The sequence below is a fragment of the Carassius carassius genome, chromosome 45 (genome assembly GCF_963082965.1).
Source record: "Carassius carassius chromosome 45, fCarCar2.1, whole genome shotgun sequence".
Classification (NCBI taxonomy): domain Eukaryota; kingdom Metazoa; phylum Chordata; class Actinopteri; order Cypriniformes; family Cyprinidae; genus Carassius; species Carassius carassius.
In genome coordinates this window covers 15707621-15725836 of record NC_081799.1, presented here as the reverse complement: position 1 = coordinate 15725836, position 18216 = coordinate 15707621, and the positions used below count along the sequence as shown (strand labels likewise).

At 35.4% G+C, this 18216-nt stretch overlaps 1 protein-coding gene across 1 annotated transcript; it reads left to right on the top strand.

Annotated features, from left to right (window-relative positions):
* The first annotated feature begins 4461 nt into the window (after window positions 1–4461).
* On the top strand, window positions 4462–11786 carry LOC132127704 (zona pellucida-like domain-containing protein 1). The gene is made up of 12 exons (XM_059539747.1): window positions 4462–4661; window positions 4797–5076; window positions 5185–5310; window positions 5558–5778; window positions 5896–6080; window positions 6366–6438; window positions 6526–6623; window positions 6708–6788; window positions 7016–7184; window positions 8713–8827; window positions 8937–8957; window positions 9741–11786. Exons 2-12 carry the CDS (start codon window positions 5043–5045, stop codon window positions 9893–9895), a joined length of 1278 nt encoding a protein of 425 aa, XP_059395730.1. The 5' UTR covers window positions 4462–4661; window positions 4797–5042; the 3' UTR covers window positions 9896–11786.
* The last annotated feature ends 6430 nt before the right edge of the window (window positions 11787–18216 follow it).

Sequence of the window (18216 nt, the reverse complement as noted above, 5' to 3'; positions counted from 1 at the left end):
ATGTCATACTTTAAGACGTGACTGCTACAACACTACACGACAGCACCACAATTTGTTTCTGTCAAACCTGAAACACTAAAATGATACATTGAAAGTGATCGTAGTTACACGGTGTAACACAAACATGAATAAATATTTTGTTTTTACAAACCTTATTTAATTGCACTTGTAAATCAACTGATCAATAGAGCAGCAAACTGTTTTTTACTTATATTTCATTTGAAATGTAATTTGATATGTTGGTGCAGTGTAACTTAAAGTTAATACCTCAGCCCCTTGCTTCATTATTGCAGGGTTTAAGATCAGTTACATGACGAACATGAGCAAAGGTATCTAATAGACCTGGCTAACACATATTTCTAGTTCAGTGAAAATATAAGAGGCTATAGGAAGGAAAGTGAGGAGTCTATTCATCACAACAGCACAAAAGATCATGGGACACCAGTGATTCCGAGTACATTACTCTCTGCAATAATTAGTTTGAGTTACAAGAGATGAGAAAGAGACCATAGGGAACGAATTTAATTAAGTCGAACAGCAACCTAGATCACTATGCTATGTGATTGAGGTGGATGAGAAGACTATTTAAGATATTTTTAGTTTTAATTAATTGTATTTGTTTTTACTCATTAGTATTCATATGCCTCAGTGATACCCACTGAACAGTGAAAAGGCTTAGCTCTTAGTTTCATATACTCTAATATTTAGTATTAGCTTTTCTCTTTTATTATTATTATTAAAGATATTTCAATGGTGTTTATGTCCAAGATAATTTAATTAAATATAACAGCCCATGTTATTATCCCCCAAACACGTATTTGTATTACTTTGTAGATTTTTCTTTCGTCTTTTTTAACAATAAAGTAAATTCAGATGTGTGTCTGAATATTTTGTTTGCAGATTTTCCTGTAGTAATCACAAAACACACAGGGGTCACAGTTCATTACTCAGTTCTATTATATTCAATTATGTCTTTGAAGAAAGCAGGCTTGTAAAGCTTTTCACAATGATAGTAATCACCATGACACCAGCTAAATAAAAGAGCATGTATTCCTTTCAGACCTCTGAAGATGTCCAGGCTTATTATCCGTGACATCAGTGACAAATATTAATGGGATTGTGGCAGAATAAATGAATGGCTCAATTTAATCTGAAGGATTCTGGGTACAAAAGGGCAGGGATGGGACCCACAATATCTTCTCTGGATATGAAAAGCAAACAATCCATCAGAGGATAATTCCTCCTCTCCTGTGATGAGTTGTAAAGGCAAAGGCATCAGAACTCTCAATATATATATACACATTAATGTACACACAGCACCCCATATTGACAGAAAAACACAGAATTGTTGACATTTTTGCAGATTTATAAAAAAAGAAAAACTGGAATATCACATTGCCCTAAGTATTCAGACCCTTTGCTGTGACACTCATATATTTAACTCAGGTGCTGTCCATTTCTTCTGATCATCCTTGAGATGGTTCTATACCTTCATCTGAGTCCAACTGTGTTTGATTATACTGATTGGACTTGATCAGGAAAGCCACACACCTGTCTATATAAGACCTTACAGCTCACAGTGCATGTCAGATCAAATGAGAATCATGAGGTCAAAAGAACTGCCTGAAGAGCTTAGAGACTAACTAATTGTGGCAAGGCACCGATCTGGCCAAGGTAACAAAAAATGTTCTGCTGCACTTAAGGTTCCTAAGAGCACAGTGGCCTCCATAATCCTTAAATGGAAGACGTTTGGGATGACCATAACCCTTCCCAGAGCTGACCGTCCGGCCAAACTGAGCTATCGGGGGAGAAGAGCCTTGGTGAGAGAGGTAAAGAAGAACCCAAAGATCACTGTGGTTGAGCTCCAGAGATGCAGTCGGGAGATGGGAGAATGTTGTAGAAAGTCAACCATCACTGCAGCCCTCCACTTGTCGGGGCTTTAAGCAAGAGTGGCCCGACAGAAACCTCTCCTCAGTGCAAGACACATGAAAGCCCCCATGGAGTGTGCTAAAAAAGACCTGAAGGACTCTGGTCTGATGAGACCAAGATAGAAATTTTTGGCCTTAATTCTAAGCGGTATGTGTGGGGAAAACTAGGCACTGCTCATCACCTCTCCAATACAGTCCCAACAGTGAATCGTGGTGGTGGCAGCATCATGCTGTGGGGGTGTTTTTCAGCAGCAGGGACAGGATGACTGGTTGCAATTGAAGGAAAGATGAATGTGGCCAAGTTCAGGGAAATCTTGGACGAAAACCTTCTCCAGAGTACTCAGGACCTCAGACTGGGCTGGAGGTTCACATTCCAACAAGACAATGACCCTTAGCACACAGCTAAAATAATGAAGGAGTGGCTTCACAACAACTCCGTGACTGTTCTTAAATGGCCCAGCCAGTGCCCTGACTTAAACCCAATTGAGCATCTCTGGAGAGACCTGAAAATGGCTGTCCACCAACGTTTACCATCCAACCTGACAGAACTGGAGAGGATCTGCAAGGAGAAATGGCAGAGGATCCCCAAATCCAAGTGTGAAAAACTTTCTTTTTTTTTGGGAAAGAGAAAACGTTCTCTTTCCCAAAAAGACTCATGGCTGTATTAGATCAAAAGGGTGCTTCTACTAAATACTGAGCAAAGGGTCTGAAAAATTAGGATTATGTGATAGTTCTTTTTTTTTTTTTTTTTATAAATGTGCAAAAATGTCAACGATTCTGTGTTTTTCTGTCAATGTGGGGTACTGTGTGCATATTAATGAGGAAAAAAAGTGAACTTAAATGATTTTAGCAAATGGCTGCAATATAACAAAGAATGAAAAATTTAAGGGGGTCTGAATACTTTCCGTACCAACTGTATATATATCAAAGCATAATGATATTTAATTCTGAAACCATTATTGTACCATTTTAACATCAATGTGCTTTATGTAAGAGTGTTTTAGTATTGGTTTCAAAGCTGCATGGTTTTCACAGTGACATATAAATATACCCTTCTTAAATAAAAATCCACCTTAGTTCCTGACATGAATTTCCAGATCTGACAATCTCCTTATCTGCCATAAAGAAGGGTTGAGTGTCAGCATAGAATATAAGGATTAGCTCTTTTGATTTGGAACTGACCTGAACTGAACTGAAGAGCATAAACCCAGCCTTTGCCACAGAAAGTGCTAAATTCTAAATTCTAAATCTTAATGACAAAAAAAGAAAAAAAAAGGTGTTGAAAGTTGTTTTATAAATTACATAAAAGGAAAAATAAATATTTAATAATGTATAAAATTCTATTTTTCAATTAATATGAATTTGTAACATTTAGAATTAATAATAAAAAATAGTATATATATAAATCTGTCTGGGAGGAAGAAATCACACTGCTGACATGTGACATGGGCAGGGGTCACTCTAAAGCTTTATTAAACCCATCAGTGATTCTCCACAGATTCACCTGAGATTTATCTGGATCTGTGGCTCATCCTACTAAGAACGAAAAGAAAAAACGCTGAAACAAAGTGATTAGTTTGGAGCTTAAAGCAGAGCCCTCTCATTACAGAGTAATCCACTGACCTTTTCACACCACTTAACAGTGTTTACCCACTCAGTGGCTGGCCTTCAATCAAACAGGCCCTGTTTTTAGACCTCTAGATATATGTGATAGTAGCATTAGTTAATTTGGACAAATGTTTAAAAGAAAAAGGCACAGCTTACGTGATCAGAGATCTCTGACTTGACTAAAAACACAATTAGAAATCAGATTGCAATTAAAGCAGGTATAAGAATGGTTGGTGTATAAGCGTTAAGTGACCAAATAAGCACTAATTGCGAGCATCTGTTATTATTTGTATCTTTTTTCAGGTGTCTATCTATCAACCAAACTAAACACAGTAAGTGACTTAAGATTTGATTGAGATATTACAGTGAAGGATTAGTCAAAAAAAAGCCCAGGAGTGCACTGTGATGTGTATAATGAATGTTTTACTCACCCCTGTAATCATGTTGTCTGATTTCTGATCTATTTAATTAGTTATGTAATAATACCCAGTGGGCTTAATTTATGAAATGCTGGCAGAATGAATTTTCTTTGTAAACAGTTTGCCAAATCATTCTTATGTAATTTGTTGCAACAATATGAAAATGTAACATACAAAAAGCACAACTACACATATTTTATGTTAGTTAAAATTCCCTTCTATAGTGTCAGGTTTTGTTATTCAGTATATTTAAACTGATATGTCAAAAGTAGTTAAAAAGTAGTACTTTTTTTAGTTAAAAGTAGTTTGGTTTGGTGTTGGCGCAGTGGATAAGACACATGCCTTTGGTTTGAGAGACCCGGGTTCGAATCCACTGTGAGACACCAATGTGTGCCTGAGCAAGACACTTAACCCCTAGTTGCTCCAGAGGCGTGTGACCTCTGACATACATAGCAATTGTAAGTTGCTTTGGATAAAAGCGTCAGCTAAATGTAAGTAGTTTTCTTTGTCATTTCGAAGAAATCAGACAACAATGGCTAAAACAGTCATGTGGTTTTCGGTGTACACCTTGTCCAAAGAAAACAATGTTACCATGGAAACTGACAATCCATGAAAGACAGAAATAAACAACAACAACAAAAAATTACTCAGCTGCCTACCCCTGTCAGGTTTTCCATCACAACGGTCACATTTTTAACACTCAATGGTATGTGTTTGCTTTATCATCCTTATTTATTGTGTTGCTAGGATTACCTTTGGAGCAACATAAAGATCTCTGACATTTCGTACAGTGTTAAATTAAGGTGGAAAGAGCCATTGCTGTATTGTCTCTATTCATCAGGAGGATATCCATGTTAAGTTAAGTAGAAAAAGATACCAGGGTATTGTCAACTGCATATCTGAAGGCCAATGTCGTGTAGAGTTTTAGCAAGTGTCTTTAGACAGTCAACTATGGGACTTTATTCACAAAAGGGCTGGTCCCAAACAGTGGACACACCAAACCTTTCTGACCTTATTTCATTACCATCCCACACAATAGGAAGTGCTCTATAAAAGGACTCCACAGTTCACAAGATCTCACAGGCAGATGATACTCAAACCAGTCGCAAACATGATCCAAGGTGCGTACGTGTCCTAGGACATGTAACTGTGGGATATGCGCTAAGCTCCTGGATATACCGATGGTGACTAGCTGATTTTGATTATGGTGTATTTTCTTCCATGAACAGGTTCTCGTTCCGCAAACAACCGGAAAGATATTCTCCTCAACGCTTTCCTCTTCCTCCTAGTCACAAAATTCGATAAAAGCTTTCAGTTAACACTGAGCGACTGCGGATCAGAGTTCAGACGTCCAGGTATATTTTTCATTTCTGATTGAATCACACAGAAATTAATTGCTTGTTTACATCATAAAAATACCAGAATTATTTGAATTAGCTTATTTTCATGTATGTCTTTGGGTTTTTTATTTTCAAGCTTGGGATTCTGTCCAATTTGATAAAAAAAAAAAAAAAACTTTTATTCGCTTCAGTTGTTTTTTGCTTCAAATAAGACTTCGTACAGTTTTTTGCGCAACTAATCTTGTCGTTCTTGCCATGACAGAGTACACAGACATCTCTGTAGACTGTGGAACGGAGTACATCACCCTGGCTATCAAATTCTGTCCTGTCATGTACACTGGCTATAACGAATCAGAGTTAATTCTCAACAACATCATGAATAACCCAGACTGCTATGCGACCCTCGATACTACCGTTTCACCTCCTGTGGCTCGATTTAGTTTGCCGATTAACTCAACCAATGGCTGCGGCAGCAACTTTGTTGTGAGTAATAGCTATAAATCAAAGTAAATCAAATAACTTATTATTAAAAGTCAAAACTAAAGGGTCAGTCTGTTTTTATGGCATTAAATATAATTAAATCCTAACATCTCTCCACAGACAATAAGAAGTGTAGGGACAGGTGTATTCTCGGACTTCTCCAACATCGAGACGGTCAACATCAGTGGAATTATACGATCGAAAGACATCACAACAGGCACTGTGACGTATAACGCTGAGCTGAAGTACTACTACTCGTGCGCCTATCCTCTGGAGTACCTGATCAACAACACTCAAGTGGATGTGTAAGGGCTTATTTTCACTCATGGTAAAGCGTACCAGGTCTAAGATCCATTTACTGAGGATAAAAGAACAAAAAGCGCTGGGGAATAAGCATTTTGTTGTAGTATCACTTTCTAAGAACACATTAAATCCAACTGGTCCATCCCTGTTGTTGTCCTCAAGGGACAAGAAGACGATATCATATTCGCAACAGAGAGACACGGTGACACAGATACACACGTCTAGTCCAGTCCAGCACATGTCCAGTGGTTTTTGGTTAACTTTAACCTAGTTATGCCTTCTCACAGTTCGGGCTCCTCGATTGCAGTAAAAGACAACAATGGCAGTTTCATCAGCACTCTGAGTCTCAGACTCTTCAGTGTAAGTCTTTCCCTAAACTGGACCTACAGCTAGAGACATACACAAATATAAAATATTAATTTCTCTGAATTTCTCTTCATTTCTCAGGACATTAACTACACCCAGCCTCTTGTTATGCCTCCCCTCGGTATTGAGCTGAGGACTAATGTGTTTGTGCAAGTGCAGGCCACCAACTTGTCCTCCCAGTAAGACCTGTTTCATTGAGTATAATTATGGCGGTAAATGAATAAATTTTGCATTAAAGTTGACGATTGTTACTTATTTTACAGGTACTTTTTGCTGTTGGACAGATGCTTTGCCTCCGTTTCCACCATCCCTACCACCAGGAGCTACTACGACCTCTTTACGCCGTAAGATTAATCATAAAATATTATCCTGTTTTTGTTGTATTTTAATCCAAAAAGGTACTGTGCCTTTACTATTGTACTTTGATCTATACTATGGTCATGGGCAACTGCATGTTACATTACCACTGCACCATGTATGTAAGCTTGTTTATAAAATTCTACAATCTGTCCGATAGGATTTGGTGGGCCTGAGAGAGAATAATTTGCAATTTGATGTTTTGTTTGATCAGTTGCGGTGGTGATCGGCTCACTAAAATGCTGGTGAATGGGGAGATGCAACGTGCTCGGTTCTCGTTTCCAGCCTTCCGCTTCACAGAGCAGCAGAACCAGACAGTTTCAACATACTACCTGCACTGCATTACAAGACTCTGTGAAATATCAACCTGCAGTGCATTTAGAGTAAAAACATTCAACTTATACTTTGCTTTCATATAATTATTTTCTTGAATTAGTTAATTGTAATTTTACGAGGGCATTTTCGTGCCACGAAAAAAAAAAAACTGAGATTACGAGATTAAAGTCGTAATATTTAGAGAATAAAGTCGAAATTACAAAAATAAAGTTGAAATATTATGAGAATAAAGTCGAAATGTTTTGAGAATAAAGTTGTAATAGGCCTACTATGAGAATAAAGTTGAAATGTTTCGAGAATAAAGTCGTAATACAACGAGAATAGTAGAAAGATTATGAGAATAAAGCCGAAATGTTTGGAGAATAAAGTCATAATACTACGAGAATAAAGTTGAAATGTTTCGAGAATAAAGTTGAAATGTTTCGAGAATAAAGTCGTTATACTACAAGAATAAAGTCGAAATATTACGAGATTAAAGTTGAAATATTAAGAGAATGTATTTTCACATATTTTGAATTTTCACAAAGAAAACAGTTTCATTTAATGAATTGTATCACATAAATACAGCGATCTGATCATTTAAGAGCTTGAAAAACATTATTGTATGACACATAATATGTGTTTCACTAAATAACTGATTTTGAAAACTGACAGATTAAAACTGACACATTAAAAGTAGGTGTATCAAAAGCACAAATCTTATTGCTATTGGGTGGCATAAGCACTACAAATAACGAATGCAATGGAAGATATGAAATATTATTTCCAAGCATACTGTCCCCCCAAGTATGACACATAGTATGATTTCTGCGAATGATCCCACATATATTTGTAGTGTTAAAAAAGAAGAAGCGTTAAATAAGAGAGCTACAGTGCCCCCCGAAGGAATGTCGATTGGGTGTGTGAGCTGATGTTAAGATAAAAAGGTTTTCCTGGTCAGTCTGTTAATAAATATTATATTCTTGATATTAAGATGTTTCCGCGAGTCCTTAAAACTGACTCTTCCTCATCCCAGTAAGATGATGCAGCCACTCGGTCGCAACAATATTCAAATCAATTCCGGTGGCCTGCAACTTCTCCCGGCGCCCTCAATACGGGCCATTTGCATGCGCAATAAGGCCTACTCTCAAAATATTATAACTTTAATTTCTACGATTTAAATTCTCAAAACATTTCAACTTTATTCTCGTAGTATTACGACTTTATTCTCGATAATAACTATATTATCTAAGTATTTCTACTTTATTCTTGTAAATTCGACTTTATTCTTGAAACATTTCTACTTTATTCTCTAAGTATTTGGATTTTATTTTTGAAACATTCAACGTGGCACTAAAACACTGTGATAGTAATTTATATAAGCTAAGTCTAGGCAAATTAGAAACACCTTTTGGCTTGGGATGGGTAGGTTGTTATTGTCATTGTCCATATACAGTGGTTTTTCCAAGCTATTTTGGGGGGATTTTTGAACAAACAAACAAAAAAAGCAACATAAACATTAAGTTCCCCTACCCAGAGACAAACACTGGCTAAGACACTTTTTAGACTCACCATGCTCTATGACTCTTTCCACAGCAATGTGGCAAACGAAAAAGGAGAGACGTTGTGCCTTTAACCACCACTCCTCCAAATGGAGTCACAGAAGCCAGAACCCTCACATCACCAGCCATCATTATACGTGCAGATAATGGTACGTTCCTTCCCCTTTGTGAAAACACAATTAATTATTGATCTCCAACACTACTGAGATTTAAGTTCCAGATCTGAGAAGCTGACTTATCCTGTGTATTTCATTTCAGTGGTGGCAACAAAAGAGGAAGGTGAGCTTCAGCTGTTTCACACATAAAGCATGTAATATTTGTCCAGATTCACTTCGTATTTTCCATTGTTAGGGAATTATTTCCAGAATGTAGCAATGTTAACTAATTTAACTAAATACTATTATAATGAAGCAAACTTAGGAAACAATCAACCGCTCTCTTGTAGAACGTTCATTTTAGTGAATCAGTTTGTTCAAATGAATCATCTAAATGAACTAGTTCGAAAAGAAAGAAAATCCTCAGTTCAAGTCTGTGTGAGCCATTATGTATCTTTTTACAGATAAACACAGTACTGCTGTCTATCACTGTTTTTGACACTGAATTCTAGTTTTTGTTGTTGAAAGTTATTTTTTCAGCCAAATTATCTGATTGTTTTTAAATAAATAAAAAATTATTATTACAATTATTTTCAAATATTTTAATTGTTAAATAATTATAATATTTAAATAATTATTACTTTTTTATTAATTTACTATATAAATTTTCACTAGCTATTACTCCAGTCTTCAGTGTCACATGATCTTTCAGGAAACCTTTGGATTTGCTGATTTGGTGCTCAAGACATTTATTATTAATATCAATGTTGTAATTAATATCAATTGTATCAACAATTGTGCTGCTTACTATTTTTGAAGAAATAATGATACATTTTACTTCAGGATTCTTTGATGAAGAATAAATCGTAACATTTTTGACCCATTTATTGCTGAATAAAAGTGGTAATTTCTTTAAAACCCTACTTTTGTTTGTAGTATTCGAATCTCATATGTCCTTGTTTTGCAGAAGTCACAATCAGCACGGAAACACCTTCAGACTCCTCTGTGGGTCTCGGCTTGGCTGTGGGCATCCTGGCATTTGCCTGCATCATGACTGTAGGATTGGGAGCAGTTTTCTACAAGAGATACTGGCACAACGCACCTTCAAAAATGCAGCGGTGAGCTGAGACACCCTGCTCTTGCTCCAAGAGAGGACTGCTGCTGGAGGGCTGAGCAGGGCTCAGCATAGAACTGTTTCAGACATCTCGATATTTTATATAATGTTTCTAGCTGAATAATCATAGCATAATGTGGTTTAGAAGAGCAACAGTGTACTACTACATCAGCTCTACAGCTTAAACTTGTGTTTGACCTGGGAATACATGTTAAATGCACAACCAAAACAGAGCTTTAATCCTTAGTTTATATAAGGCAATATGAATTCTCTGTATTCTTGTGTTTTGCAATAGAAGTACATTAAAAATACTGACCCATCAAATGAATCCAATCCCAATGAGCTCTCACCGTGGTACCTGTAAAACACAAAAAGGAAATAAATCTGAATGTGTGTGATGGGTTTACCTTCTAAAATGTTATATGTTATTTATTAAACACTACTCTTGCTGCGTATTCCTCATTTAACTTTGACATCCCCATATCTAAAGACTACTAATGCACAGCCCAAAACATCCCTGCATTTACAATGAAACACATCCTTTTAAATCAATAAAGCAATAGCAGAGTATTATAGATTCCTTCTGCATGTTCAACTTCATAAATAAAGAAATGGAAATAAAAGCAATTTCGAATGAAAGTGAGCTGAAGGAGAGTGCAGCAAAGCGTTGATCTTTAGATCTGAAGTTATGTTCTTGGCTCTGCAATTTTATAACTTCTTTTAAAGTCCTATGGCAGACTGAGCTCTTAAAAGTAGATGTACATTTGCGATTCATCCATTAATGCATGCTTCATATGAATAAAGGCTGCTGGTACAAGAAAAAATCGCTGTCCTCTTGAGTGGGTTTTTACTTAGTTGCAGTAAAATGGAATTAGATTGCCTGAAAATAGCATTTGGGTCTTTTAAAACTATTATACATACTTAAAATGTGACAGAGGTGTGTGTAAAAGGTTGTAAAGGTAGAAAATACCTATTAAAAAGTTGTCTAAATGGTGAAAATAGGCACCTAGCTAAAGTGGGTCAAGCAAATTCATTCAGAAAAAGGGGATTTTTAAGTGACACCTCTGCAATATTAGTAGGGAAATCTGATCACAGTCTAATATCATTTTACTTTGACCTGTCAAATGAACTAATGCCTGATCTGTATATTGTCAGGTGTCTTTACAGCTATGATGAACCTAACTTCATTGTTCTCATTGTTTAGGGAGTTCATGTTTTCATGTCTGACACCTGAAACTGCTCTCACAGCCACGCTGGAGAAAACGTGATCTTATGCTGCACTCCCTATAAAGACCTCACATAGGCCTAATTATTGCCAAATTACACAAAATGATCAATCAATTAACCATTCACTCCATTCAGTTTTTGTTTTGTTTTGAGGTCATGATTGGGACAGAAACCCTGTTGAGTCCAGAGAGGAAAGGACAGATTCGTAGACGGATCCAGCACAGAAGTAGGGCACATGATGATTCATTCTGTCAGATGCTGAACTAGGCCATCATTTTGTGGCTCTCTTTAAGTCTCTTTGTTTCTTTTGCACTTTGTTTTGCAAGCATCGCTTCAAATATTTTAATGCCCCACATTCTGACTCACCCGCAAAGGGTACAATGGTTTTCCAAAGAAATGTAGCATGAAAATATAATAGATATTTTATTTTTAGGATTTGTATTAATGCAGTTTTTATCTGCAGTGTCCTACATAGCACACAGCAGCTGCACCAGCCAGAAATTTACTGTAGAAAATACAGTAACACAACTCATATCCGCATATTTTGGTAACTGATAATGTTAATATACCAATCAATTTAAATGACTGAAGTAGGTCATGGACAACAACGGTGGCTGATAAATATGAATAGACAGAGTAAAGTTATATTCACCTATATAATGTTATGTTACGATCATTAGATGGAGTGCCCATGAACTTCAGTAGAGGGCACTCCACTCAGGACCATTCCACCCATCAACCACCAGATGTCATCATATCATCACTTGGACACTAGCACCTCTCATACTGTTGCACCACACACAAACTACATTCCCCATGAGTCACTGCATCACAATCACCTTGCCACACCTGCACCTCATTCATCAGCCAATTTCCTTGCCACACCTGCACCTCATTTACACACACATAAAAGCAGAACAATCGCTCTCACTTACTGCGAAGTCTTGTTTAGCCTGTCTGACATTTCCAAGCGTTTTTCCTAGTGTTTGTTCTTCCCGTGTATTATCTTGGATTGTTTAAACCGACTCTGATTCTCTGCTGCCTGCCCTGATCTCTGCTTGTTACTGTTAATGATTCTGGATATCCCTAACGCCATTCCTGATTTCTGCCTGTATGACCATTCTCTCAATAAAATTCTGCACATGGATCCAAACGCCTCTGACTCCTCGTTACACATACTATAAAAAAAAATTTGATGCATCACCTCTGTGAACATTTCCATCATGAGGAAACTTTTATTTTATAAAATAATTTTACCATAGCAGTTTATGTATTATTATATTAAATATAGTATACAGTAGACTTGAATCATAAATTATAAAAATTTTTACTTATATATTTAGATATTTTACAGTATTTTAAGATCAAAACTTAAGATCAAACTTGTATTTAAATCACACTAAATAAAATAAACAATACTGTTATTGAAGTGCATTACATAACGTGTAATGTTATATTTAGTTAAATATACATTTTATTCATAAATTATATGGAAACTCAATTTTGTTTACAAGATCAAAACTATTTTTTTGTGTATATGGTATGAACTCAAAGTTAACCAATTCGCATTTTTATATTCACCCACCAAATGTTAAAATAATAAATATGCATATTTCCATTGATGACTGCTATATTAAATTAAATTAAATTAAATTAAATTAAATTAAATTAAATTAAATTAAATTAAATTAAATTAAATTAAATTCATGCAATAAAGTATGTAAAATGGCAATGCCACTAAATATCAAAGTACTTTTCTTTTAAAAGCTTTTACAATCTTGTTAATGTCAGATTTTCTTGTATGTCTGCTGACAAACTAAGCAGAAACCAGTTCAGATTTACCCACGGATACATTGTCCTTTCATCTCCACCTTTGTTTCAAGTGCTCAAGACAATAGGATGGAATTTCCTATTGAGGAAAGCTTATTCATTATTCAAAGGCCCTGTATCAGGAGTCATACCCGGTTATTAATGATAGAATGAGTGGGTGAGAGGAGGACTGAAGAAGCAGAGTAATGAAGGAGGAAGAGGAGAAAGAGGGATGTGCTTTGAACCTCACTGCAGGAGCGCTGTAAAAAATTCAAAGCTCTGTGGCTTGAAGGAGACCTGCAGAGTGAACACACATAAGGGCTATAGAGAACTCTGAGCCCAAACCTGCTCAATAATCCTGTATGCCTCTCTTAAACCTCTTACAACAACCGTATATTCTTTCTGTCTAAAGACCACCAGCAGATAAATATGCTCAGGTCACACCTGTAGACTCAGAAATAGAAGGACTTCACTGAAAATAAAGGGTTTCCGGTCACACTTTATTTTAGGGTCCAATTCTCACTATTAACTAACCATTAACTATAACTTTTGCCTCAATTAACTCATTATTTGCTGCTTATTAATAGTTTATAAGGTAGTTGTTAAGTTTAGGGTATTGGGTAGAATTATTGGATGTCATGCATTATATGTACTTTATAAGCACTAATAAACAGCCAATATGTTAATAATAGACATGCTAATAAGCAACTAGTTATTAGTGTGAATTGGACCCTATACTAAAGTGTTACTGGGTTTCCATTAGAAAGCATTTCACAATGAAACACTTTATTGTTGAGGAATGTAACTTTTGGTCTTGACTGTGATGCAGAGGCAGTCTTTATCTCCTTTATCTCCGAGTCTTTTTACAATTTGCATTGAACTACAAACATTAACAACCTTTAAATGTTTTTTAAAACCTTGGAAATAGATCAAACTAGAAAGTTCAAACTAGATTTATTTTACTCTGCTTTTTAAAGAAAATTCTTGTCACATGTATCAAACAGTGTAAGCAATATGTCACCATTTTAAATAAAATAAAAATATTTAAACATTATTATGATTATTTTAGTGTTTTATTTAATTTATTTTAAAAAGTGAATTAAAATACATTATTTGATATATAATATTATCATTATTTAAATTTCAAATGTATTGAAATATTTACAAATAATGAATTACAAATAAATGCATAATAAATGTACCAAATAAATTGATTATAATACAAATACTATTCATTGAACACTATTAGTATTATTTTCATTATCATTACAGGCAGCTTATATCATCATCCTCTATTTATTTTATTTAAATGTTTGTAAACATATTTAAAATAAAATAAAGTATAAAATACATTATTATTATATATGTATAATGTAATTAATATTATTTTAAAATAGTAAAATAAATGCAGTTATTATAACATTAATAGCATAATTTTATCGAAATAAGTGTATTTAAATGTTTTTTTACTAAAATAAATGAATATTTATTATAATATAAATACATTTTTATTTATACTAATAAAAACATTTAAAAGATCAAATTATATATATATTTTAAAAATACATTATTATAATATAAATATTTAATTTCTATTTTATTTCAATAAGGTACAAACATGAAAAATGTAAATACTTGGTTAAATAAAGTATATATTGCTATATGGCAGTAAAAGGCAATTCCGAATATATTGGGCTGTAGCACTATATTGCATGAAGAGCACAAACACAACAGCAGTCTTTAAAACTAAGCTGCTTTTCAGTCAAAGTGTTCCCATTGCACATCATGCGTCTAGTTGATATATATTGTAATAAATATTATACTTAAATATTACACCGAGCCCATTAATTGAACTATAATCATTACCTTGGGACACTGATCTATCGTCTCCATCAATGCTGCAGACACGGTGGGATAGTTCTTGGTTCAGCTCACGGGGGATCTCTCCTATCAGACCTCATCAGTGTGGTCAGCCTCTCGTGATAGAAGAGACCTCATTCTAGAGCATGATTGAAGAGAGAAAGAAAGATAGAATTCAAGACAAGCTGGACTGAAGCTGTATGAGCAGAAAAGCTCCATGTGATTACTTCTGTTCTGCTTCAGGCAGCAGCCATCATCTCAACACACACTCTTTTAGATGGACACTGTGTGCTCCATTGAGAAAGCAACTGTGACAGATGGCAATAAAGGTGTACACGACATTTTTAAAAGAATCATATTTCACCTGTTTTGCTCATGAACGCTGCAGCTTTACTGAAACATTCCCAGGTTCATAGCACAAATAATGTAGTCTTATCACTCCCTCCTTGTTCAGGTTGGTGTGTATTTGTTCGTGCCTGTATTTCGTGCTCGTCAATCAAAGTTGAAAGGCGTAGCTCACGAATGGTACAGGTCAGGGAATTGGATTGAATCTAAACCTGATTCCTCAACCAGGGCTGGGACACAGTATCAGATCCTGTTGTTTTTTTCTGTCCAATCCTAGCTTTCAGTTTTGAGCACTGTTTGTTCAACTCTTTCCCAAACGCCCTTGAATAACCAAAGGTGGTGGCTGAAATATCAATGTATCTGTAAATATGATATCTTAACAGTAGAGGGCAGACATGCAGCAGATCATCTGCTATGTTAAAGAGGGAGAGAGAGAGAGAGAGAGAGAGAGAGCTGAATAATGCTCGGCCTTGCTTGGGCACTGAATCATAAACAATATTAAAAACATACGATTTATATTGTTCCTCTGATCAGATTTAATAACCAAACGCTGTGTCTGATGAGGCAGAGAATCGTGCTTTTGGTGTGGGACAAAATACATGTTGCTATTACACTGTTCACAGAATTATCAGCACAAACTAACAAATAAAACAATTCTGTCGTCATTTACTCAACCTCATGCCGTTCCAAACCCAAATGTGTTTTCTTCAGTGGAGAAATACATAGGGAAATGCATGTATAACCGATTGTAACACACACAAAAACAAACCCAGCACAAATTGTGAAAGAGAGAAATTAAATAATCAAATATGAAACTGGAAGGGAAGATATCAATACATTATTGTTTTTGTGTATTTTTCACACACCTTGTTGGTTTCTTCAGTTCCATCAGAAAAGCCCCTCAAGAATAGCCTACTGGAGGACTTTGGTACAACTCAAGGGTCAGTAAATGAACTGTTGTTTAAAATACAGCAAAAAGTTTTGAAGACGTGCAGATCTAAAATGCTACATGGTGTTACGCTGCTGTAGAACTGCACATTATACAGTAGATGAGCCATGAGCAGATGAAGCGTGTTTATATCTGCACAGACACGTTTATGTGGTTGAGTATAAGTGTAATGTGCACACAGCAGTCTGATTGAGAAAATAATGTAAAGTAAAGTTTAATTGCACTCTGTGTCTGTGGAGTTAGAGTGGTTATGTCTATTATTACTATTTTGACCAAATCACCTTTACTTTTACATGAAAATAACACTAGTCATTTTTAAATATACAGTAACCTAATTTTCTCTTAATTTTCTTTTATAAAAAGTCTTACTTTTGATTATATTCTGAAATTCCTTATATGCATAACTTAAGTCTGTGTTTGCTGACATTGCAGGCCGTTCCAAACGAGTGATTGCATCAAGTCAAGTAAACTTCAGTGAATGGGGACAGTTACTGTTGTGTACTGTGTAGTGTACTACACAAAGTAGTACAGCGAACAGTCCCCTACTGTTGAGTGAAAGGGTAATTGACTGTGAATGACTCTGGCTTTAATAAACACCTGCTTGCTCTGTTACCTGTGTTACATCAGTGCACCTCTTCTAGACTCTCCAAGCTGCCATTTACAGAAAAACTCCACTGAAGAGCCTCAGGCTCTCTCTCTAGCTCATTAATCAGCGTCCACAGTGGACATAAAGTCATTTACTTTTGACAAGCCCCCAGTGTGTGCTATGTGATAGCAGGCCTGGCATAACAGCGTTAATTGGTACTTTGGTAATTTACTGGAATATCCATACAAGGAAGTGCAGAGGACAGAGGCCACAGCTAAGAACCAGCATTTAAGGTGCTATTAGGTTTGAAAGAAGTCGAATGGCACAGTTTAAAAAGCAAATGTCACATTTGAAAGCTACAAACTCACACACACAACCTTAAGCATGTATACGTGCAGCTCTTACAGACAATTACCATGGTGACTGTCAAAACACCATAGGAACTGCAATTTCTGCCGTAATCTCACATAAGTGGTTGCTACGGCTCTAAAAAGATATTTTATAGAACTGTTTTTGCCCAAACAATAAAAGTTAATGGGGTCCAAACAGCCACACTGAACCCCACAGACTTTTATTGCGTGGACCATCCATCCATAAATAAATAAATATTCAATCTTATATAATTTTTATTTTATATGTTCTTTTATGTTCCACAGAAGACGGTCATACAGGTTTGGAATGGCAAATAATGACAGAATTTAATAGTAACCAAAATGACATATATTTTAAATGCATTAAATTACTTTTACCTATTTTGACATTTCTGTTCTAATTTCTATTTAGGCTGAAATAGATGAAACCACAACACACATTAAATATTAAGGTAGTTTACAATAGCTTTAATAATTTAAAGCAAAGTATTTTAATGGTTTAACAGTTTTAATTATTTAGATTGCGTTATTTTCTTTTCTTTTTAAAAACATTCCTATCGACCACCTACAGGTTCCAATGTGTATTTTATTAATTTAATTGTTTTATTTTATTATTTTGACAGTGGTGGTGCCAAGTTAACACATTAATAACTCAAGTTAAAATAACTAGAAACTAACTATACTATAGTAGTCAACATTTGAAGTGGATCAAAAAAGTTCAACAAAGTTGTCCTAAGACAAGAACAAATTTGGGTATTAGGTTTTACGACAACTTTGTTGGTTTTGATCCACTTCAAATGTTAACTGGTGCATTTTGCTAAAAATTCATCAAAATATTAAAAGTAACCTTTTTTTAAAAAAGTGCCACAATTTTATGTTTGTGACATTTTGATGGATGCAAGTGCTTTATTTTTAATGGATTCACCTTGCTATATAGAGATAGGGAGAGCGAATTTGCCCATCAACACGTTTGTCTACCAGCTCACTGTCTCACGGCTGGAACTGAGAAAGAAAAAAAGATAGGTAGACAGGTAGACAGAAGGAGAGAAGAACAGCAGAGAGACAGAAAAAGAGAGTATGTCAACTCTAGAGTTCCACTAGATTCACCACACTGCCAAACTCAACATCCTCAGGGTGACAGGAGAGAGAGAGAGAGAGAGAGAGAGAGATGAATGGCAATGA